Below are 25499 nucleotides of genomic sequence, written 5' to 3'. Positions count from 1 at the left end.
TTATTGACAGGTATTATCAACAACCTTTACTACTATTGGATTTCTTCACCTTTATTTACTTAATAATGTCAACTCCGCTAGGTTAAAAATAAAAATAGCAATAGACTTGATCTTTATGTTTTTTTCATTACCTTAGCTTGATCCTTAAAAGTGGCAGAGGAGAACATATTTATGATAAAGATTAAGCTAGAGAGGGATTATGGCATTTATAGTTAGACTTTCTGTTACTTTTAATTTTTTTAGACTTGGAATTATAATCACTAATTGTGACAGAATAGCCTAAAATGTCATATACATAGAGTCATATATATATACTATGTATACTGTTATATATAGTTTATATATAATATATAGTATATATACTATATATTAACATTTTATATGTAATATATAGTATAGTATATATACAGTATAATACAATATACTATATGTAGACACTATATATCCAATAGTACTTATATATTATATATAATACATATGCAACACGTATATATGTATACATATCATATATACTATGGCATGTGTTATATAGTTATGTTATATACCATATATATTACATATGCTATAGTATATATACTATATATTAACATTTTATATGTAATATATAGTATAGTATATATACAGTATAATACAATATACTATATGTAGACACTATATATCCAATAGTACTTATATATTATATATAATACATATGCAACACGTATATATGTATACATATCATATATACTATGGCATGTGTTATATAGTTATGTTATATACCATATATATTACATATGCTATAGTATATATACTATACATAAATACACTCTATAGTGTATACATACTATATAGACTATATAGTATATATAGAACATATACAATTATATATTACATAGTGTATATGTACATTATATGTTATATACATTATATAATATAGTATATATACTATACATAAATACACTCTATAGTGTATACATACTATATAGACTATATAGTATATATAGAACATATACAATTATATATTACATAGTGTATATGTACATTATATGTTATATACATTATATAATATAGTATATAGAATACATAGTGTGTGTATGCATATATTATACACATACACAGACAAAAATATGAGTGAACTTCAAGAAGTTCGTGGAAAATGGAATTTAGAGATAAAATTTTAAAAATGTAAACTATATTTTTAAACATAAGTTCCATCAAGAACATTTTTGTAAGCTGTGATTATCAATCATTTAGTCCATTCCTAAAAAGCTGAGGGTCCTTTAACCATTTCAATACAATCTTTTTTACATTATTAAGAAGAAAAATTGGTGCTCTTTCCAGAATTTTTTAGATTAGAAAACAAAAAGGAAGCCAAAAAGTGCCAAATCAGGACTGTAAAATGAATGCCTAATGATTTTCCACTGAAACTCTTGCAAAATAGCCCTTGTTTGATGAGAGGAACGAACAGGAGCATTGCTGTGTTGGAGGAAGACTCTGGTGTTTTTATGCTAAAGCTTTGGCTAACTTTTTTAGAAACTCTCCTAATAACCAGATGCTATTTTTTTTATCCTTCAGAAAGTAAACAAGCAAAATGTCTTGAGTACCCATCAAAACTGTTGCCATGACGTTTGCTCTTTATTGGTGTCCTTTTGCTCTGAGTGGACCACTTCTACCTCTCAGTAACCATTGCTTTGATTGTGTTTTGTCTTCAGAATTTTACTGGCAAAGCAACGCTTTATCTACTTTTACAGTTCCTCAGAGGAGTGCTTTAGGATCTTGATGCTGCTTGCCTAAAATTTTCATTGTAAGCTCTGCTGTTTTCTGCAGCTGATCTGGGAATAACAGTTTGAGTACCCGTTGAGTGGAAAGTTTGCTCAACTTTAATTTTTTACTTATAATTTTGTAAGCTGAACCCTTTAAAATGTCTATGATTTCTGCTGTAGTCATCAGTTCTCTTCAATTAGAGCATAAACTTTTTTTAAATACTCACAAATTGATGTAAATAGTCTGCCATAGCAGGCTTCATCTTCAACATCATCTTGTCCTTTCTTAAAGTGAGTTATCTATTTGTAAACCACTGATTTCTTTGGGGCATTGTATTAGTCCATTCTCACACTGCTAATGAAGATACACCCAAGACTGGTAAATTTATAAAGGAAAGAAGTGTTTTCTTTGTTTTTTTTTTTTTGTTGTTGTTGTTGTTGTTTTGTTTTGTTTTGAGATGGAGTCTTGCTCTGTTGGCCAGGCTGGAGTGCAGTGGTGTGATCTTGGCTCACTGCAATCCCCACCTCCTGGTTTCAAGTGATTCTCCTGCCTCAGCCTCCTGAGTAGCTGGGATTATAGGTATCTGCACCAAACCTGGCTAATTTTGGTATTTTTAGTAGAGATGGGTTTTTTACCATTTTGGCCAGGCTGGTCTTGAACTCCTGACCTCAGGTGATCTGCTTGCCTCAGCCTCTTAACGTGCTGGGATTACAGGTGTGAGCCACTTCTCCCAGCTGGAAAGAGGTTTAATTGACTCACATTTCAGCAGGGCTTGGAGGGCCTCAGGAAATTTACAATCATGGTGGAAGGGGAAGCCAACATGCCCTTCTTCACATGGCAGCAGCAAGGAGAAGTGCAGACTGAAGTGGAAGAAAGGCCCTTAAAAAACCATCAGATCTCATGAGAACTCACTCACTATCACAAGAACAGCATGGAGTTTACCACCCCTATTATTCAATTACCTCCAACTGGGTCCCTCCCATGACACGTGGGGATTATGGGAACTACAATTCAAGATGACATTTGGGTGGGGACACAGCCAAACCATATAATCCTACCCCTGGCCCCTCTCAAATCTCATGTCCTCACATTTCAAAACACAAACATGCCTTCCCAACAGTTCCCCAAACTCTTAACTCATTTTAGCATTAACTCAAAAGTCCAAGTCCAAAGTCTCATCTGAGATAAGGCAAGTCACTTGTACCTATAAGCCTGTAAAATCAAAAGCAAGTTAGTTACTTCCTAGATACAGTGAGGATACAGGTATGGGTTAAATACACCTGTTCAAAATGGGGAAATTGACCAAAACAAAGGGGCTAAGGCCCCATGCAAGTCTAAAATCAAATAGGGCAGTCATTAAACCTTAATGTTCCAAAATGATCTCCTTTGATTCTGTGTCTCACATCCAGGTCATGCTGATGCAGGAAGTGGGCTCCCATGGCCTTGAACAGCTCCACTCCTGTGGCTTTGCAGCGTATAGCACCCCCGGCTGCCTTCATGACTGGAGTTGAGTGTCTGCTGCTTTTCCAGGTACATGGTGCAAGCTGCTGGTAGATCTACTGTTCTGGGGTTTGGAGCTCTTTTCACAGTTCCACTAGGCAGTGCCATAGTGGGGACTATGTAGGGGGGGCCCAACCCCACATTTCTCTTCTGCACTGCCCTAGGAGAGGTTCTCCATGAAGACCCCACCTGGTCATCCAGGCATTTCCATACATCCTCTGAAATCTAGGCAGAGGTTTCCAAACCTCATTTCTTGACTTTCGTGCACCTTCAGGCTCAACACCACATGGAAGGTGCCAGGGCTTGGGGCTTGCACCCTCTGAAGTCATGGTCTGAACTGTACTTTAGCTCCTTTTACCCATGGCTGGAGCAGCTGAGATGCAGGGCACCAAGTCCCTAGGCTGCACACAGCATGGGGGTCCTAGGCCCAGTCCAGAAAACCATTTTTTCCTCCTAGGCTTCTGGGCCTATGATGGGAGAGGCTGCCATGAAGGTCTCTGACATGCCCTGGAGACATTTTCCCATTGTCTTGGTGATTAACATCCATCTCCTTGTTACTTATGCAAATTTCTGTAGCAGGCTTGAATTTCTTCTCAGAAAAATTTTTTTTTCTTTTTTATTGCATCATCAGGCTGCACATTTTCTGAACTTTTATGTTTTGCTTCCCTTTTAAAGATAAGTTCAAATTCCAAACCATATCTTTGTAGATAGATAAAACTATATGCTTTCAATGCACTCAAGTTACCTCTTGAATGCTTTGCTGCTTAGAAATTTCTTCCACCAGATACACTAAATTATCTCTCTCAAGTTCAAATTTCCACAGATCTCTAGGGCAGGGGGAAAAAATGCCACCAGTCTCTTTGCTAAAACACAGCAAGAGTCACCTTTATTCTGTTTTCCAGCAATTTCCTCATCTCCATCTGAGACCACATCATCCTGGACTTCTTTGTCCATATCACAATCAGTATGTTGTTGAAAGCCATTCAACAAGTCTCTGGGGAGTTCCACACTTTCCCACATCTTCCCGTCTTATTCTGAGCCCTCCAACCTCTTCGAACCTCTGCCTGTTACCCAGTCCCAAAGTCACTTTTACATTTTTGGGTATCTTTACAGCAGTGCTCCCTCTCTATGGCACCAATTGAGTGTTCTCATGCTGCTAATAAAGACATACCCAGGACTGAGTAATTTATAAAGGAAAGAGGTTTAATTGACTCACAGTTCAGCAGGGCTGAGGAGACCTCAGGAAACTTACAATCATGGTGGAAGGGGAAGCAAACACATCCTTCTTCACATGGCAGCAGCAATGAGAAGTGCGGAACAAAGCGGGGTCAATACCCCTTATAAAACTATCAGATCTCGTGAGAACTCACTATCATAAGAACAATGTGGAAGTAACTGCTCCCATGATTCAATTACCTCTCATGGGGTCCCTCCCATGACACGTGGGGGTCATGGGAACTGCAGTTCGAGATGAGATTTGGCTGGGGACACAGCCCAGATCATATCAGGCATTGTCCCCATAAGCTTTTCATAAAACGTCATCAATGATTTCATCATTCTTCCAAAACATCAGTGATTTCACCATTCTTCCACCCAAGCTTCACCAGAAATTTGATGTTTGTTCTTGCTTCAGTTTATAGAATTCTTGTTGCTCTGACTGAGCTCTTTTCTTTTTTTTTTTTTTTTTTTTTTTTGAGACGGAGCTCTTTTCAAACTGATGTCATATTCTTCTCAGTGCCTCAAACTGGATCTTATTTAGACATATTATAACAAGTTAGCATAAGTTTATTTTGATACAAAAGAAATTTGAAATCCATGTAGTTTTAATATGCAGTTTTTGGAAACAGGATATTCATCTGGTTTGTACATTGCATTTCAGTTTTATACTTTATTTTATAATACAGTTATAATAGATTATATCTATGCAAAATCACCTTAAAAAGTAGAATAGTTCATGAAACAAGAATAAAAAATCCAAAGAAAAGATCATGTATTAATTAGAGTGTGGATTGGTCAGTAAAAGTGGCTTAGTAAACAAAAATCAGATTGACAGAATATTTTACCATGTCCTTGTGGAGGAATTAAGTTTATCAGGGTAGCTTGGTTGATAATAACTATGAAATTAATCCAACTAAATCCCCTGGTCAACTCAGCAAGCTTGTACTTCTAATTTTACCCCACTAGTATATTTGCCCATGAATCAGCATATTTGAGAAAATTTGCTGATCAGTGAACAAGAACTGGTTTTTGTATATAAAGTCTACAGCTTTATTTTACATTGTAGATAAAGTAGCATTTGTATTGTACTTAAAGAAAAAATTTAAACATCATTTCTTTAAATGTCATGATTCATCACTGATTATTAGGGAAAATACAAATCAAAACCACAATGCACTATCACCTCAAAACCATTAGGATGGCAAACATAAAAAAAAAAAAAACAAATGTTAGTAAGAATGTGGAAGAAATTGAAACTCTTGTGAATTTTTGATGGGAATGCTAAATGATGTAGCCACTATGAAAATAGTATAGCAGTTTCTCAAAATATTAAAAATAGAATTACTATATGTTTCAGCAATTATACCTCTGGGTATATATCCAAAAGAATTGAAAGCAGAGCCTCAAAGAGATATTTGCATACTCATGTTCATAACAGCATTATTCACAATAACCAAAAGGTGGAGGTCACCCAAGTGAACACTGATGAATGGATGAACGAAATATGATAGAATTTTCCAGAGTAAAAGAAAAAGCTGGAGATATATATATACACACACACACGTATATATATACACGTGTGTATATGTATATATGGGGAGTTGCTCGTTCAGTGGGCATAGAGTTTCATTCTTGAAAGCTAAAACGATTCTGGAGATTGATTGCACAGCAATGTGAATATACTTTACTGAACTGTACACTTAAAAATGGTTAAGATGGTATCTTTTAAAGTTTTGTTTTTTTAAATCACATTTTAAAAATCCAGGGCTGGAAGAGACATTGTAAGCAAAGAAGACAGTCCTGGGAATCCAAACACCTTTCTCTGCCACCAGTTAGAGTGGAAAAGACCTTACAGAAAAGATAACATCTTTTCACAAAGAATAAATAGATAAGACTCAAGAGTCAAATGACTACATATAGTTGAACAACTGAACCAGAACCCATTTGTTTCTGAGTGCTAGTCCAGGACTTTGTTTCACACACTGCTGTCCTCTTAAGCCTTCAGTAACACACAGATCCTCTTTGAAGTGTAAAATTCATGACCTACAGAAGTTTACAAAATGTAATAGGTTCCCTTGTTTGGGACAGAGTGAGAATTATAAATTCACAAGTCAATGATATTAAAGAGAAATTGCAGAGTCACTTTAAAAATAATGAAGATGGTAAATTGTATAATATATGTGTATTTTACCACATTTTTTAAAGTCAAAACGTGCTTTTGATAAAGGATTGAAGATTAGTGTTCTGAAATGCTGAATTTTTAATAGTCACTAGTAGAGTACAGTTTATACTTATTTGATTTGACTTGTTATCCTTGGTTAATTGTTGCTAGTGTTGGTGGTTGATAGTGATAATGAGATTTTCACATGAATTTTACACTGCGCCACTTGTCCTGAGTGTGGAAATATCAACATTGGTCTGGATTGTGTTTAAATTTTGAAATTGTTGAAAGCTCATTATTCAACTTAAAGTATGTAAACAACTGTTGCCATGAGATAACAGATTATGCTTTTGGTTAAAATTCTGGGAATCACCCACCAGTTTTTGTTTACTTTTTAATAACCAGAGGCTTATATTTAAAATAGACAAAAAATTAGCAAGTGCATTTTAAATTTAGTAAATTTAGAAGTAACCAACGACAAGTACAATCATGAACTCATACTGTCTCCACTACTAGACATGTTTTATGACTGTCTGAAAGTATCTAAAACAGATTTTAGGAGCTTTCATATAAATTATATTTCTGTTTTAGCAATCAGTCATGGTAATAAAACAATTTGAGGACAAGAGTATTTATATTTGAGTAGCAGAAAAACACAAGAGAAATCTTTGAACCCTCATAGAGTACTAAACAAAATAGAATTTAATTTTACTTGACATCATGTACACACACACACACACACACACATGCATACACACACACACTTTTTCTATTGTGTTTTTTTTTTCACCATGGATACCATGGATAAATGCTCAGTAGTGAGACTGTTGAGTTGAAGTGTAGATATGTTTTTAATATTTCTAGTATCATTAGATTGGCTTCCAAAACAACCTTATTATTTTACATTTTCAAGCAAACCACCATGGCATGTGTATACCTGTGTAACAAAACTGCACGTTCTGTACATGTAAACCAGAACTTAAAGTATGTATATGTATGTATATGTATATATATATAAAAAATAATCTTTGCTCACATTTTAACTAACAATATATAATTAATCATCAGGGTTAACTATCTTTATTTAATTTCATTACCTGGATTATTTTGGCTTATTCCTTTTTAAATTTCTTTGGATGATTATTAATTATTTTGAACATCATTGTGTTTATATTATAGCTTTGTTTTCAATGCTATAACTTTTTAATGAGTACTACTTTGGCTCATATGTTTGGTATAAGTTGTTTTCCCTTTTGTGACTTTCTAGGTAATTTCTGACCTCAGTTTTGCATACTTCTTTGATACAAACTTGACCTGTGAATGTATTTTTACATTTTCAAGTAAGCAACTCTTTGATCATCTTTTTGTAATGATTTCTATTTTTATGAGATTATTTCAATAAATGGGATATATCACTTAGGTATTACTAAGTAATAAACCACCCTACTTTAGTGTCCTATAACAGCTCCCCTTTATTATTTCTGTAATTCTGTGAGTTTTTCAGGTGGCTCTTGTGCCAGCTTCACCTGAGTTCATGTGTGTGGCAGCATGCCTCTGACAGCCAGGCTGGCTGGAGGTTCAAGATAACCTCACCCACACATTTGGCAGTAAGTGCTGGCAGGTGGTTCAGGCACTTTAGTGGCTTTCAATGTATCTTCTCATCCTCCAGTAAGCTAGACTGACTTCCAGTAAGCTAGACTTTTTGCATGCAGGTCTCAGGGAGGTAGTCCATGAGAGTGAAAACTAAACCTAGGTCATGCCTGTGTGTTCTGTTGGTCAAAGCAAGCAATTCACAAGGTCAGTTCAGATTTAGGGGGTAAGGAGACAGACCAACCTTATTATCAGTCACATTGCAATTAGGCATGCCACCAGAGAGCAGTTCTTCCAGTCTTTGCAAACTATCCACCATGGTAGCCTGTAAAAGACTACTTTTTAAAGTTGTCCATTTTGATTAAAATTTTAAATATCCCTTGTACATTTGGGGAAAAGTTATCTTTTTGATAAACATAATTTATTATCTCCCTCTCGTTTTTGATTATCTTTGCACTGAATGTTCTAATGCTAAATAATATAGCGTCATTAACCATAAAACTAAAACTACAAGAAAAACAATGGGAAATACACAGGAAAAATCAGTAGATATGGGAAATTTTACTCATCTGTATTATTCTATGTCATCATATAAACAAAAATGGAGATATTGTAGACTAAAATAATAAAATTATTAAGGATATCCCTTCTTTTCAAGTAGCTATGTTGTATTCACACAAATGACAATACTATTAATCCCTAAAGAAACTCTGATTAAGCTTTATAAGTAGAAATAGTGAGAGAAAATAATCTGAATGCAATACAATAAAATAGAAGTTAGTGAGAAAAATGAAAAAAAATTCTGGAAATTAAAACAAATTAACAAATATCTCTTAAATAACTTTTAAGTCAAATTGGAAATCCAAAGAAAATTTTTAGATTAATTTATATTATTAATATTTTCTAGAAAATAATCAGCACAATATATAAAAAACAATAATAATAAAACACAATACATACCTGATATCATTGAATTTTACTAAGCAATGCTCTTAGGAAATTTAATAGCCTATCAACAAATAAGAAAGGAAATGAATGTTTGAACACTCAACTGAAGAAGTCAGACTGAAGAAAACAACAAAACAAACTTAAGTAGAATGAGACAAATCATAATGATAATAGAACCATCTGCTGATTACTTATATGACAGTAACAAAGCAGATACATTTTAGCTATTCTTTCAAGAATAAAAGGAGAAATCATATGCATACAGTTTTTTTAAATGCATAACCACAGATACAAAAGAAATGGAAAACCAGATGAGAAACTATTTTGTATAAATTTATCAAGTAAAAACCGAAATCATTTAAAATGATCTTATACAATAGAATTTAACTCCATGACACAGGAGTTTTCTTTTTTCTTTCTGACTTTTTTTCTCTCTGTTTTAATTTTTGTATGCCTAGTACCTAGAACAATACTGAAAGAGTGAATGGTGAATATCCTTCCTCTGCAATTGGTTTACCTACTTTGTTATTTCATTTTTTTTTGTACTCAAGAGAAATGCATGTATACTTCAATTTCCCCTTAATTTTACTGCACAAATTTATTCATAATATCCTCTTACCTGTTTAAGATCTGTAATAGCTCTAAAATGTCCTGCTTTTAAAATTTCTGTTATTAAATTTCATACTTTCTCTCTTTTTACTTTGTCTTACTACAAATTATTCATTTTATTTGTTATTTCAAATAACCAATTTTTAATTCTCTTTATTGTATAGTTATTTATTTCATTAATCTCTTTTATATTTTTTACTCCTTTTAGCTTAATTTGTTTTCACCTTTTAACTTGTCAGGGCTTTGTGAACTGTATGCTCAGATTATTTCTTTCCATTCTTCTTTTTAAAACATGCCATCACAATACCATTTTTTTCTCAAAAAAATAGCTTTAAATGCATTTTACAAGATTTTATATACTTTATTTTCATCATATCCCAACAACTCTTTCTATATTCAGTAATACCATCAGACCTTACCTGGGTCAATTTTTCTCAGTACTTCTCCCTCCCTCCCTCCCTCCCTCCCTTCCTTCCTTCCTTCCTTCCTTCCTTTTTCTTTCCAAAAAGCTACCCATACAGATTTTCTCAGCATTTTAACCTATGACTTGATAAGCACTTTCAAACTGTAGTTTCAGGTCTTTCATAGCTTAAGAAGCATTATTATTTTCTCCTGTAAGTTTGTATGTCATTGCCTCTGTTTAATGTATATCCTCTCCCTCCTTTTATGTTCCCGTTTTTCTTGCATGTGAGTTGCAAAGCCCTCTGAGTTTTGAGATTTGACTTCTGTTTGAGCCTGCAGGCCAGTAACTCAGTGCTCAAAAGTGACCACCCTTTTCTTCAATGCACATATTAAATTGTTTAATTGAAAACAGAGATATTTTTTAGTTCCTAAAAATTTCTTCGGTTTAATCTTAAATCCTCTATTAGTTTTTAAAATTCAAATTGCTGTCCCGACCCGCGGGATGAACAACGCAGACCCTGGAGGAGGGGGTGGGAATGGAAAGAGACAAGAGACACAAGAAATGGAGACAGACAGTGCTCTGATCAAGTCTCGTTTAATGGTGGAAAAGCAACGCCTTATATAGGCTGACAATAGGGGGAAGGGCTAGGAGCAGGCGGGGAATGAAAGACGTCACCGGGCGCATGCTCGGTAGGCTTAGTCTCTCCCGGGCGCGGGAGGTAATTTACCCGCCGGCGGAAAAAGTTCGCCGGCGCGGGAAGGTTTGATGATGAAGAACCAGGAAGTGCGCCATCTTGTCTCCGCAATGTGGAGCTTAAGCAACAGAGGCCACAGCAATATCCGGGCTACACGGCTCGGACAGGTCCCCCTTTTTTATTATATTATTAAACGACTAGAAGATATTCCCTCGGGAACTGCGCCTGTCTTAGGTTGGAGTGACACATCTCTTCACTGGTACCCGTCATGGGATTAGGCAGTAGCTATGACGGCCCTCCTGTCTTAGGTTAGTGAGGGATGACACTCTCTTACCCGTCATTGGCTGTCCAGTTCAGCGCACAAGGAAGGTGGTTTATAGCAAGTGTAAGTATGGACCACCGTGATCTTCTTGTTCAAGGCGATGATAATGGACCTGTATGGGTTTGGCTTGGATTGCCTCGATTTGTTGCTTAATGAATGTCATGAGCTTATTGAAGATTATAGGTCCTAAAGAAAGTAACAGCAATAAACAAAGCAAAGGGCCTAACAAGGGTAAAATATAGGGGAGGAGTCCATGGAAACCAGTCCAAAATGGGTTTTCAATCATTTCTTTCCGTCGTTTTTTCCAATCTTCTTGCAGTCGTTTGATTTTGTCTCTGACGATCCCGGACTTGTTGGCATAAAAACAACACCTTTCCTGTAGAGCTAAGCAGATACCTCCCTGTTCTGCAGTTAGTAAATCTAGGCCTCTTCTATTTTGAAGCACTACTTCTGCCAGAGAGTCTACCTGATCTTGTAGATCTTGTATAGTACTTGAAATGGCCTGTACATCTGAGATCAATTGGCGAGATAATTTGGTGTATTGAGTAACAGAAACCCCTAGGCTAGTAGCCCCAGTCGTTACGGCAGTAGTTATGCCTAATCCTACAAGTAAAGGGATAAATTGTATTGCTCTTTTGGGTCTTCCTAAAAAGTGATCTATGGCTGGAATAGGTATAGGTTCATCTCCAGGAATAATGTCTATATCTGGCAGAAGGGTGGCTAGGACACAAAGTCCCGTCCAGTTTGTGGGCAAGTATGTGTATGCTTTATTATTGCCACATACAAAAACTGAACTATTTGGGCACACAGGGAATGGGAAGCATTAGAGACAATAGAGCAATTAGTAAATTCAACTATGCCTACATCAATATCATATGAGTCATTACGAAACGGGGAATAGATGCAAGAGGAGTTAGCAACTCGAAGGGCTGCACTAAAAGGGGGGGAATGATGGGGCAGGAAGGATTGGATGTGGAATATGAGTCATTACTGGGTATGGCAAGAGGAACAGGATACAGTTGTGATATAGGTTTCAGGTGGGCTGGCAAAATATCCCCCAGCGCAATCACAAGGCTTACCATGTCGCTGTTGTATTATTGTAATGGCTTCACGTGGATCGCCAAAGCCGGCATGAACTTGGAATGCCTGGAATGCTTGGTAAGTCAGCACTAGGATCCAGAGGATTTGTAATTGGGGTTCATCTCTGCAAATATAGAAAAGAATATTCTCAGGGAGAAAATTACTCCCTGGATTGACTATTGTTAGGCACCTGTCTCACCAGCCGTTCTGGTAGCCATCTGGCTGCATCATGAGTTTGGGAAAAAACACAAACTGAGCCTCTGCCCCAGATTAACACTGGGTCAGGACCATGCCATGTGTGTCTAATGGGTCTCTCCATTTGACCATGGCAAATTGTTTTTTGGAGTCAGAATGCCAAAATCGATCAGCTGCTGATTTGTTTAAATCGTCTAGATTTAAAAAATTCAAAATAAAGAGTGTGTGATTAAGAATATTTCTAGGGGTGCCCTTAGTAGGGTACCATTCCCCCTTCTTTATCTTTTCAATGGTAGTTTTTAAGGATAAGTGAGCTCTTTCAACGATTCCTTGTCCTTGAGGATTATATGGGATACCAGTAGTATGTTTTATTTGTAATTTTAGGCAAAAGTCTTGGAAACCTTTAGATGTATAGCCAGGACCATTATCTGTTTTTAATTGTTTAGGTTTTCCAATTACAGAAAAACAGTGTAGTAAATGGGCTATTACATGTTTGGTAGCTTCACCTGTTTGTAGGTGGCTAATATAAATCCACTAAATGTATCTATACATACATGGATGTATTTTAAATTACCAAACTCTGAATAATGGGTGATATCCATTTGCCAGATCATATTGGGAACTAGCCCTCTTGGGTTTACTCCTAAGTGAGGGACTGGCAGATAAGTTATACATGTCTGGCATTGTTTAACAATTTGTCTAGCTTGTTCCCTAGTTATTTAAACATTAATCTTAGGGTTTGAGCATTAAGGTGGTGTAAAGCGTGAGCGGTCTGTGCTTGATTCAAATTTGTATCTATAGTTGTAGCTACAGTCTTGGTTGCAAAGTCAGCCATTTGGTTGCCTTGGGATAGAGGTCCTGGCAATCCTGAATGAGCTCTAATATGTCCAATGAAAAAAGGTGTTGATCTGTTATGTATTACTCGCTGGCATTGTAAAAATAGTTTGGCTGTGTCTGACACATGTTTGATTTGTGCTACGGTTTCAAGTAAAGGTATTGAGTGAGCTAAATATGCACTGTCAGTATAAACATTAAGGGCCTGATTAGGGAAGGCTGACAGCACTGCGATTAGGGCCTGCAACTCCACTAGTTGAGCTGAAGTATGACTGGTTTTGAAGTTAACAGTGGTGTCTGCAAAGGTATATGCAGCAGTCCCTGTGGAGGACCCATCAGTGAATACTAATAAGGCATTGTCTAAGGGTGTTTTACTGGTGATATGAGGGAAGACAAAAGCATGCAGCTTACAAAATTGGATAAGCTTATTTGGTGGGTAATGGTTATCCAAGTTACCAGCGTAAGAAGCGCAAGCAATCAGCCACGTCTCAGTGTTTTGCATTAGCCAATGGATTTGTGGCTTAGAATAGGTTGTATGATCGTAGAAGGTTCAATTCCAAAGTATTTTTTGCTATTGTCTCTTCCTAGAATAATTAAGTCTGCTATGGCATCATAATAGGGGAGTAATACCTTTTTGGAGATGAAGGCAAGTGGACCCACATAATAGGGTTATCTTGCCAAATAAACCAGTAGGTGTTAGTGTTGTGTGAAATATTAAAAAGTTAATGGCTGTGAATAGTCTATGCTGGTGACAAATTGTTCAGCAATAGCCCCTCTACTTTATGGAGCGATAAAAGCGCCTCTTTTGACAACGACCTAAAGGACTTAGGGTTGGGGTCACCTTTTAGGGTGTCGAATAAGGTTTTAACTCTCCCGTGGGAAGTTTTAAGTATGGCCGGAGCCAATTAATGTCTCCAAGAGTTTTTGGAAATCATTGAGGGTATGTAACCTATCTTTACGGATGACTGCTCTTTGATTAGTAATTTTTGGTCCGTTTATTTGGAAGCCTAAATAAGTGTAGGGGTCTTGTAATTGTATTTTTTCGGGAGCTATTTGTAACCCTGCCATAGTTAGTTCTTGCTTGAGTTGAGCAAAACACTGTAAGACTTGTTCTCCTATTTTTCCTGCTATGAGAATATCATCCATGTAATGTATAATGTATATCTGTTTCCATGTTTCTCTAACTAAATTTATGGCTGTGGCGACATACTTTTGACACAGGGTGGGACTGTTAGCCATACCTTGAGGCAACACTTTCCATTGGTAACGCTTCATTGGTTCTTTAAAATTGATAGATGGTAAGCTAAAGGCAAATCGTTTTTGGTCGGCAGGGTGAAGGGGAATTGTAAAAAAGCAATCTTTCAGGTCTATGATAATTTAAAATATCCTTGAGGGATCGCTACCGGAGAAGGTAGCCCGGGCTGTAAGGCACCCATGAGGACCATAGTAGCGTTTACTGCCCTTAAATCTTGTAATAGTCCCACTTACCGGACTTTTTCCTAATGACAAATATGGGTGTATTCCAGGGAGAGTTACTTTCTGTAATGTGTCCTGCCTCTAATTGTTCCTGCACTAACTGTTGGGCGGCAGTAAGTTTCATGGGTTAATGGCCACTGATCAACCAAATGGGCTCATCTGACTTCCATGTTATGGGGTCAGCGCACCTTTGGGGTGCAGGCATGTCAGTGGCAACACTAAAAATTTCCAAACCCCTTTGTGTCAGATTGTCCTAGAGTTGGAATAGGCTGTAGAATACCATTTCTCTTTTTCCTAGTCCTTTTCCGGGGCTATACCCTTGGGTTAGCATTTGTGCAGCAACTATATCGTTAGGGCTGCACATTATGATTTTCATCTGGAGAGCAGGTCTCGGCCCCAAGATTAACAGGCAATTTGGGGATAACAAACGGTTTAATGAGGCCCGAATTTTTTCTTTGTCTTTCCAAGTAAGGTATTTAGAGCTTTGTCTGGGATTATTGCTTTGCCCAATTCCTCTTAAATTAGTTAAAGTTTCTGTGGTAGGCCAATGAGAGGGCCAGTCCTCTTGTTTGATAATGGTTACATCACCCCCGTATCTATTAATCCTGTGAACGACTTACCATCTAGCCACAAAGTCAGGGAGGGCTTTTGATTAGTGATTGGCTGTACCCAGTTACAGGAATTTTTTTCGGGGCCAAAGGTATTATAATAATCTTGAAGGCGTCTCCTACTCTACGCCATTTTTACATCAATGGTCCCCTCCTGAGGAAACAAGGACAAGTATATTTCACAAAATCAAAAAACTTAAATAAGTCACCACTTTTAACCTTTACCCCCGTGTCTTTAAAGCCTCTTTTAATTGTCCTACGTAGATTTGATGCTGGCTTAATTCTTGTCCCATTTCGGGCGCGGAACTTACCCTTAATTCCGACGCAGCAGGCTCCCGCGGCGGTTGAAGGATTTCTCTTTACTTTAGCTGCCGGCCGTCCTATGCGCCTCTTCCTCACGCAATTCCCTCGTATCCAAGCCCGGCGTTGGGCGCCACGTGTCCCGACCCGCGGGAGAACAACGCAGACCCTGGAGGAGGGGGTGGGAATGGAAAGAGACAAGAAGCACAAGAAATGGAGACAAGACAGTGCTCTGATCAAGTCTCGTTTAATGGTGGAAAAGCAACGCCTTATATAGGCTGACAATAGGGGGAAGGGCTAGGAGCAGGCGGGGAATGAAAGACGTCACCGGGCGCATGCTCGGTAGGCTTAGTCTCTCCCGGGCGCGGGAGTAATTTACCCTCCGGCGGGAAAAGTTCGCGCGCGCGCAGCGGGAAGGTTTGATGATGAAAACCGGAAGTGCGCCATCTTGTCTCCGCAATGTGGAGCTTAAGCAACAGAGGCCACAGCAATATCCGGGCTACACGGCTCCGGACAAATTGCCTCCATCCCTTTGTGTTGTGTGCATGCTGGGGTGTTCTGTGCTCTGCTTCTTTGATGGCTTACCTCTCTTAAACACCTCCTGTGTTTGATTTGATGGCTCAGCTGGGGCAGTCTAGCCTCAGGAGGTGGGAAATCAAGTCCTGTCTAACCCATGAGTCAGGATTGGACTAGCAGGGAAGCTTCTAGTCTACTCTGAGGCATTTGGGGGAGACTTTTGTTTCTTGTGATCCCCTGATAGTCTCTCAGCTTTAGGGGCATGGAGGACTAACCCTAAACACTTACTTCCTTTGTGGGTGCTCAGAGGCCTACGAAACTTGGCATATTCCTGTGAGGCTGATGTAGTCACTGCCTGGGGCCCACAGATTTGTGCTCAATCATTCTATCTAAGACCCATTGAGACTCGAGTCTCAGATATAGTACTACAAATACTCTTGAGAAATAAACCTCAAAACATTATTTTTCTCTACCTAGGGCCAATTAGAGCAAAAAGTCCCTCACTAACACCCAATTACCTCTAAGTTCTACTGCAATATGGGTCAGAGAAGAAAGATAATTTACAACTGTCAGTAAAGGAGAAGAAAGATGCATTCATGTTGCAGTTTTCTCAGAATACACTATATCTCTCTTATTTTTTTCTTTTTTTTTTTTTTTTTTTGAGACGGAGTCTCGCTCTGTCACCCGGGCTGGAGTGCAGTGGCCGGATCTCAGCTCACTGCAAGCTCCGCCTCCCGAGTTTACGCCATTCTCCTGCCTCAGCCTCCCGAGTAGCTGGGACTACAGGCGCCCACCACCTCGCCCGGCTAGTTTTTTTTGTATTTTTTTGGTAGAGACGGGGTTTCACCATGTTAGCCAGGATGGTCTCGATCTCCTGACCTCGTGATCCGCCCGTCTCGGCCTCCCAAAGTGCTGGGATTACAGGCTTGAGCCACCGCGCCTGGCCAAGACTCTTCTTAATAAATGAATTAGTTTTTCTAGCTTGTGGGTGTTGACCTTTTCTCTTTACACCATAGTTTCAAAAAGTGGACATTTGGAAAAATTCTGAAAGAACATTTAAAATTCTCTTACACAAAGTTCTTTGGTTGTATAAGATTACAATTCTTACAACTAACAGAATTAGGATGTCTTTGGATCCTAATCAAACTGCTAATCTAACTAGCAGATTTAGGATGTCTTTGGATGAATTAACACCTAATCTTGTCTCACATTGGCATAAACAGTTAGGAAATAGTATGATCCAAATAACAAGCATGAAGAGTTGAGTAATCCAGCAGGACAATTATGCCCTAACAGGGCCAGCTTCCCTCCAGAATCATGTTCTTGTCAACAGTGTTTCAATCTGGGCCTGAAGGCGGTTGCAAGATGGCAGTTCTCGGTGATCACGGGCAGGCTTGTAATATCTAGTGGGAGAACAGCATCTCTTTCTTGTCAATCTCTTTAAGAATGAGGAACCGTTTCTTAGCAGTTCCCCCAGGAGACCACCTCACAACCAACTGTGAAAAGCCTCTCTCGTTTGTCCACCCTTAGCAATCAGTAGTGATGTGGATGGTGTCATCGTGAGTAGATTTCATGATTAGGACTTCCCTAAAGTGTGAGATTATGTCAGCATCCCACAGAGATAGAGATCTAAACAAAGTCGGCTTCTAGATTTGGGGCAAGAAAGATTCTGTTAAGATGGTGAAGCAAAATTGGGCATACAGACGCTTCTTCTGGCTTCAGAGCCTACACTCTTAACCCCATCCTCTTCTCAAAATTTAATAAGCAAAATTTCAAATAAACCATTAAAACATTTGCAGTCCATTTATTAAATTTAAATTTAAATTTAGTTGTTTTATTGATACAAAACAGATGCACATATTTTCAGAGTATATGTGAAAATTTGATACATCATATAATATGTAAAGAACAATTCAGGGTAACTGGGATATTAATCACCTTGAATATTTATCTTTTTGTTTTGTGGGAACATTAAAATGATTCTCTTCTAGCTACTTTGAAATGTACAACAGGTTAATGCTAACTATAGTTGCCCTACTAGTCTATCAAACATTAGGTTTTATTTTTTCTAACATTAAGCAACCTCTCTTCATCCCTCCACCCTTCTCCCTACTCTTCCTGGCCACTGGTAAGCACCTATCAACTCTCTATATTCATAAGACCTACCTTTTTAGCTCCCACATATGAATGAGAACATGTGATATTTGTCTTTTTATGCTTGGCTTATTTCACTTAGCATAATGACCTCTAGCTGGTGAGAATGTGGAGAAAGGGAACGCTGGTGCACTGTTAATGGGAATGTAAATTAGTACAGCCACTATGGAAAATAGTATGGAGGTTCCTCAAAAAACTAAAAATAGAACTACCATACTTGAGCAATTCCATCACTAGGTCTGTATCCAAAAGAAAGCAATCAGTGTATCAAAGAAATATCCCCATGTTGATTCAGCACTATTCACAATAGCCAAAATATGGAATCAACCTAAGTGCCCATCAGTAGATGAATGAATTTTTAAAATGTGATATAACACAGTGGACTACTATTCAGCCATAAAAAATAAAATCCTGTCATTTGTAGCCACCCAGATGAACCTGGAGGACGTTATATTAAGTGAAATAAGCTAGGTACAGAGAGTCAAATACTGTGTAATCTCACTTACATGTACAATCTTAAAAAGTTGATTTTATAGAAGTAGAGAGTAGGAGAGTAGTTACCAGGGGTATTGGGGTGGAGGTTTGTCACCTGGTACAAAGTCAGGGTTAGACAGGAAGAACGATTTTCAGTGTTCGATTGTACAGTAGGGCAGCTATAGTTAACAATAATATATTATATATTTCAATAGAGCTAGAAGACAGGATTTTCAATGTTCTCACCAGATAGAAATGATAAATATCTAAGTTGATGAATATGTTAATTTTCCTAATTTGATCATTACACATTTTATACATATATCAAAACATGACACTGTATCTCATATATAATGTGTGAATTAAATTTTTTTAAAATTAAACATATACAGTGACTAACATTTCACCTTTCAAATCAAGTTTAACTATATAATAACTTACTGCACATACTCTCTCTCTCTCTCCATTATATATAGTGTGTATATCTATACATTTTATATATATATTATTTTATGTATATATGTATAATATTTCTATGGGAAAACAGCATATTTTCCTGAAATGCAATACTTAACCTATATCATACTATTTTCCATATTCTGAGTGCTTTAGGATACCAATTTTATCTAGATATACTTTTAGGTACATTTACAGATCTAGAAGAGCTGTTGTCACCATGCTTGACTGGTCTAAATCCTTGTTAAAAACACCCTTTTCCTCAAAGAAAAGGGGCATAGGAGAGATTCCTCAAACCTGTAATTCTTTATAGCACTATTTAGCCAGAAATTTACAATTCATTTTTTAAAATATTTTTGAGGTTGTCAGTGTTAGAACGTAGTCAGAGAGTGAATGTTTATTTTCTGCTGTTTCTGACTCCTGAACTCTTTTCAACCCTATCTGCCTATTTCTGAGTGGATAGAACAGTTTCATCAGTCACAAAGCACTAGTATCTCAATTTGTTGATTGAATGACAGAAGAATGCTTTACACTTACATTGAGAAAAAGATGCGTGTAAAAAGCAGCTAAACACTGTCAGTAAACACTGAATATAGTATAAGAAGATCGCTGCACAATCTGTGGCTCAGATACAGTGGTCTTTTGTCCCTGAATAAACTTGTGATGTGGTGTATTATTCAATGAACGTGAATATGCTTCTTGTTTAACAGAATTTCTGTTAAATTATTGCCAAACCATTTCCTCTTCAGGAAACAGATTCTCGATTTATGGAGTAATAACTTCCTTTTGTTCATTGAATGAGAGATTGAAGAGTCATGAATGTCACTTCGTTTTATACCTGTCTTTAGAGAGAATGCAACTGTCAGATCCCTGTGGAGGACGTGCACATTGCCATCCTTGCTTGCTGTCCCTCTGGCCAGAGGGACACGAGGGCTGCCCTTCGTGGAAGAAGCACTCGCCCATTTGATGCATGGTACTGCTCATTGCCACACCAAACATCAGCCACTGGTTGAAAAATGGCTGAGTGTAGGCTGTCCAGTGACTTTCTTTTGAGATGGTCAGGCATGAAAGTCTCTGCCCAACAGAGTAACGAAGGCAGAGAGAATTCCCTAAAGTAGTCAAATCATTCCCTGTCTTCAAATTTTTCTCTGAGGGATATGGAGGGGAATGACTCGCCAGAAGTGCGAGAATGTCAAGGGACGGAGAGAAGCAGTGTCTACAGGAAACCCTGAGCGAAACGCAGAGAGAAGTTGCTTTCTGGCACTGCCTTGCATCCTTTCATTTCTGCATGCATTTAGGTCATAAAAATACACAAACACATAATCTGAAGGATCTCAATTACTTTCAGTAAGAAAGCCCTCATACAATCTCCATACGAATTCCATTTTTTATGGCAAGGTTACTCCGTATGACTCACCCTAATTGATCTGGAACAAGAACTGACAGAAAAGAATTGTACTGTGTCATGCCTGATGCAAAAGGGTTTACAAACATCCTTATAAAAGAAGACTTCCACCTGGAAGATGGAAGGACCTCTTGTCTACGTACCTGTTAGACTGGGGCACAGTCACCTTATTGTGGGAGTTATAGGTAAGAGAAATTAGAAAGCAGCTTATTTTTGAGGCCAGGATAATAATGAGTTATTTTAAAAAGATATTGGAAACTTGCAGATGCAAAGGAAAAAAAAGAACAGTCCTAATGGTAAAAACAAGCAAGTCTGACTGCGTCATTTTGTAGTGAGACAGTGAGGAAATGGGAACTCATCAGAGGGTAACTGGGTGGCGCCTGTAAAAGTGAAGATGTGCTTGTCCCTCAGCAGACATTTGCTGGGAAACCCTTGCAGATGTTACAAGCACAGTTGTAGAAAATGTCTATTAGAGCACTGTTTGTAACTGAAAAATGTTTCATTCATATTTTGAATGTAAAGAATAAAAGTGAATGAAAAACTGGAAGCATCACATCATGCTTTTGATTTGCATTTCCCCAATCATTTAGTACAACCACCATGAAAAACAGTGTGGAGATTCCTTAAATAACTAAAAGTAGAACTACCGTTTGATCCAGCAGTCCCACTACTGGGTATCTACCCAGAAGAAAATAAGTCGTTATATGAAAAACATACTTGCACACGCATATGTATGGCAGCACAATTCACAATTGCAAAAATGTAGAACCAGCCCAAGAGCCCGTCAATCAATGAGTGGATAAAGAAACTATGGTACAAATATATGATGGAATACTACTCACGCATAAAAAGGAATGAATTCATGGCGTTCACATCAGCCTGGATGGGATAGGAGACTATTATTCTAAGTGAAATAACTCAGGAATGGAAAACCAAACATTGTATGTTCTAACTCATAGTGGGAGCTAAATTGCAAGGATGCAAAGACATAAGAATGATATAGTGGACTTTAGGGACTCAGGAGAAAGGATGGGAGGGGTGTGAGGAATAAAAGACTAAAAATTGGGCTCAATGTCTCTACTGCTTGGGTGATGGGTGCACCAAAATCTCACAAATCACCACTAAATAACTTAATCATGTAATCAAATACCACCTATTACCCCAAAACCTCTGGAAATAATTTTTTTTTTTAAATGAAAGCATCCAAAATGTAATTTGTTTCCACATTCTTGTAAGCCTCATTACGTATCTCAGGGACAGTTAATACCATCATACCAATTCACAGGTGAGGAAATGGAATCACAGAGCGTTTAAGTGCTTTGCCTAAGGAGAATGAGGGGTGCGGCAGGACTTGCAGTCTAGAAGCCTGGGTCTAGAGTTCTCCACTCTGCACTATGTTATTTCTGTAAATTTCTTACTGAAGTCTGTATGGAAATGTAGAGTGACACAGAACTAAAGCTCACCAGTCTTAGTCCATAGGGGAGTAGTGACTACCCAGGGCTTGCTAAGTGCTCAGTAATGTTTGTTGAAAGATGAATCAATATTTCAATGCTGGGGCAAAGAGTGAGAAACTGGGGAATGTCCAGGAACCAGCTATCAGGATAAGGCAGGACTAGAATTAATGCAACAGTCCTCACAGGTCCCCAAGTCAACAACAGAAAAATCAAAAGCTAAGGTGGCTCTTGTTTGATCAAGGACCTCTTGTACACCGACCTGTTAGGCTGCGGCACAGTCAACATGGGAGTTGTAGACAAGCTACTTGAGAGTGGTTAATGGTAGCAGTCAGGCATTTGGAGCTGGAGAAAAGGCTGATTCTCCTCAACTAGTATCAGACTGAGTAGGGACTTAAAGCTTCAGAAGTCTGAGCAGCAAAGCTGAGACCAGGCTCCTCGGGACAGGCCATTCATATGCATGATAGAGTTTCAATGATGAGTCTCAGAAGAAAACAGTTTATGCATGTTTTCCTTAAAAATATGTTCACTTATATTTAGGGAATCCTTCAGATAGCTAATCTAAATATGTCTGTAAAATTTAGTCTCATTCTTTTTATGACATTGTTAGTATAAATGATATGAATATTTCCCAGTGAACTTACTTCCACACTTCCTTCAAGGATTCTCCATTTTATTTCATATTTGAAGACTGTTAATCAATCACTCTCTAGCTAAGAACAAGTCAATGCTAAAGCACTTAGCTTATGTGACCTTCACATCAATTATTTTTATGACGGCAGCAGGAACTTTCAGCTGCTTTTCCCCCTTTCTTATGAAGCCATGTGGCCCCAAGCAGACACAGTTCCCTTACTATGCTTAAGGGTGGGCTTCTTAGACCAGTGCATATCTTAAAAGCTTTCCCTTGAAGGTGCCAATCCAAACTCCAGGTTTCCCCAGCAGATTTAAGGGGCTTTAAATCTACTTGAGCGTGAGTGTTGTGAGATGACTTTGAAATTCTTACAAAAACTGAAAGTGAAATGAGGAAGACAGATTGAGCAATCCATTTGGAGGGTAGATGCCAGCAAACCTACTGTACAGTAGGGGTCGAGATGCAGAAAGGCAGAAAGAAGAAAATTCAGGAGAACTCTCCTGAGGGGTGAGCCAAGCCCTGCCATGTAGTGCACACAGGACATCAACAAACACAGATAACAGGAAATGATCCATTCCCTGTGGTCACTTATTCTAAAGGCCCCAACCTTCAAAGTTCAAGTCGCGATATGGATGACTCCACAGAAAGGGAGCAGTCACGCCTTACTTCTTGCCTTAAGAAAAGAGAAGAAATGAAACTGAAGGAGTGTGTTTCCATCCTCCCACGGAAGGAAAGCCCCTCTGTTCGATCCTCCAAAGACGGAAAGCTGCTGGCTGCAGCCTTGCTGCTGGCACTGCTGTCTTGCTGCCTCACGGTGGTGTCTTTCTACCAGGTGGCCGCCCTGCAAGGGGACCTGGCCAGCCTCCGGGCAGAGCTGCAGGGCCACCACGCGGAGAAGCTGCCAGCAAGAGCAAGAGCCCCCAAGGCCGGCCTGGAGGAAGCCCCAGCTGTCACCGCGGGACTGAAAGTGAGTTTGCAGCAGCTGCAAGCCTCAGGCAAGATCCTGCCTACACTGCTGCCTCTCCCTCGCCTCAGCTGTCTTTCCAATAATGTGGAATTTTTCTGTTCATAGATCTTTGAACCAGCAGCTCCAGGAGAAGGCAACTCCAGTCAGAGCAGCAGAAATAAGCGTGCTATTCAGGGTCCAGAAGAAACAGGTATGTTTTGGGCGCAGACACTTTTAGGAGTCAGGGATTAGAAAAAAACATCCAGCGTGGGGGAGCTAGAGGTGAGTATCCCCTCTATGAACCTATTAAATAGAGACTAAAATTTGCCATCCAAAGCAGACATTGCTTTAGAGCAAAGCCCCAGCCCTGGCAAATGTAATAGGCTACATGGGTGTGCTTTTTCCTCCAATGAGCAAATGGTGTGAGTGGAAGCATTTCCCTGTGCATGTGTAAGTATTTATCTGTGCATTAAGCACAGAGGAGATAAAAGGGCCATATGTGTTTCCTCAAGTAGATAATGCCCCCCCATGTGAGAAGCATTATTCATCGCTCCAGAAAAATCAAAAAAAGCACTATGTGTTAGAATTAGACTTTGCTTATCTCAGTCGTAGAAAGTTATAGACATCTATTTTCTGAATGTGCATTACATGTTGTGAAACCAGGTAAAGGTTGTAATGAAAGTCCATGTATGTTGTGCTTCAATTTTGTTTATTTGTTAAAAAGGTTATTTTACACACACATATGCGCGCGCACACACACACACACACACGCAGATTGTAAAGCTTTTCTTTAAGGTATGCTTTTCTAGGAGATCCAAGCATTTATCATCTTCTTATCATCATCCCTTAGTGATTTCTGACTTTCTTCATGTTCTGCTCATTCCCCAGAACTTTACAGAGTTGGTAGGGCCTACCAAAATGATCAGCTCTAGTTCTTTCATTTGAAGGTGAAAAAAAGAGTCTTTGTATTACACTTATTAAATTATGATGTAACCACTTCTTGATATTATTGTCTTTCTATTAAATATATTGAAAGAATATTTTTGAACACCTGGAACGTATCGTACAGCTATAGACCAGAATAGGCATTTTCGAACATACTGTTTTGTTTAACCTTCACAGTGACTCTATGAAGTCCACAGAATACTTGCAATAATTTATGTGTATTTTCACTTCTGGAGAGAATTACATAAGAAATGTAGTGAGAGATAGACCAGGGACCCTTCCATCTCTCTCTCTCTCTCTCTCTCACACACACACACACACACAGACACACACACGCGTGAGGTACCCTGACTATAAATTTGTTTTTTGACTATATGCTTTATTCATAAAAAAATTATTTCTTATTTTATAAAACCGTAATTTTTGGTATCTGGTTATTATATCTTTGTACCAGTGATCAGGAATAACTGGGCTTAAACTAGGAAACATGCACATTTTTATTATTTTAACACTTCAATTATTTTTATTGTTTGCACTTTATAATCTATATTTCTGACATAGTTGAAAATAATGCGAAATATATACTATGGCATTTTTTGTTTTGACTTATACAATAAGGATTTTTCCTATTTCTAAGTATTTTTCATACATCTGTATAAATTTATCTAACAATTGTTTTAGTTATTTCTGTTCTCTGTTATAATAAAACATGCAAAAGTTTTGTACAGAATTCTTTTATTTCTGTGAAATTATATATTCAATATAAAATCCATATAGTGAAATGTATGAGCTAGGGAGAAGAAACATCATCACCCTTGTTTCCAACTGCCATATTGTTTT

The 25499-nt window shown here is 38.0% G+C and overlaps 1 protein-coding gene and 1 long non-coding RNA gene across 2 annotated transcripts in view; both read left to right on the top strand.

Annotated features, from left to right (window-relative positions):
- Positions 1-21321, top strand: part of LOC117063522 — a 36819-nt gene extending 15498 nt beyond the window's left edge. The window contains exon 3 of the long non-coding RNA XR_004428967.1: positions 20031-21321. This is a non-coding gene — a long non-coding RNA (uncharacterized LOC117063522). The remainder of the gene's footprint in view (positions 1-20030) is intronic.
- Positions 21322-23027: 1706 nt separating this feature from the next.
- The window catches only part of TNFSF13B (TNF superfamily member 13b), a 33238-nt gene continuing 30766 nt past the window's right edge, over positions 23028-25499 (top strand). Inside the window, exons 1-2 of the mRNA XM_033177289.1 lie at positions 23028-23735; positions 23841-23925. Coding sequence (XP_033033180.1) covers positions 23397-23735; positions 23841-23925 — 424 coding nt within the window. The 5' untranslated portion in view covers positions 23028-23396. The remainder of the gene's footprint in view (positions 23736-23840; positions 23926-25499) is intronic.

This window comes from Trachypithecus francoisi, unplaced genomic scaffold (assembly GCF_009764315.1).
Source record: "Trachypithecus francoisi isolate TF-2019V2 unplaced genomic scaffold, Tfra_2.0 Lachesis_group18, whole genome shotgun sequence".
NCBI classification, from domain to species: Eukaryota; Metazoa; Chordata; class Mammalia; order Primates; family Cercopithecidae; genus Trachypithecus; species Trachypithecus francoisi.
This window is presented reverse-complemented; position numbering and strand designations above follow the sequence as displayed.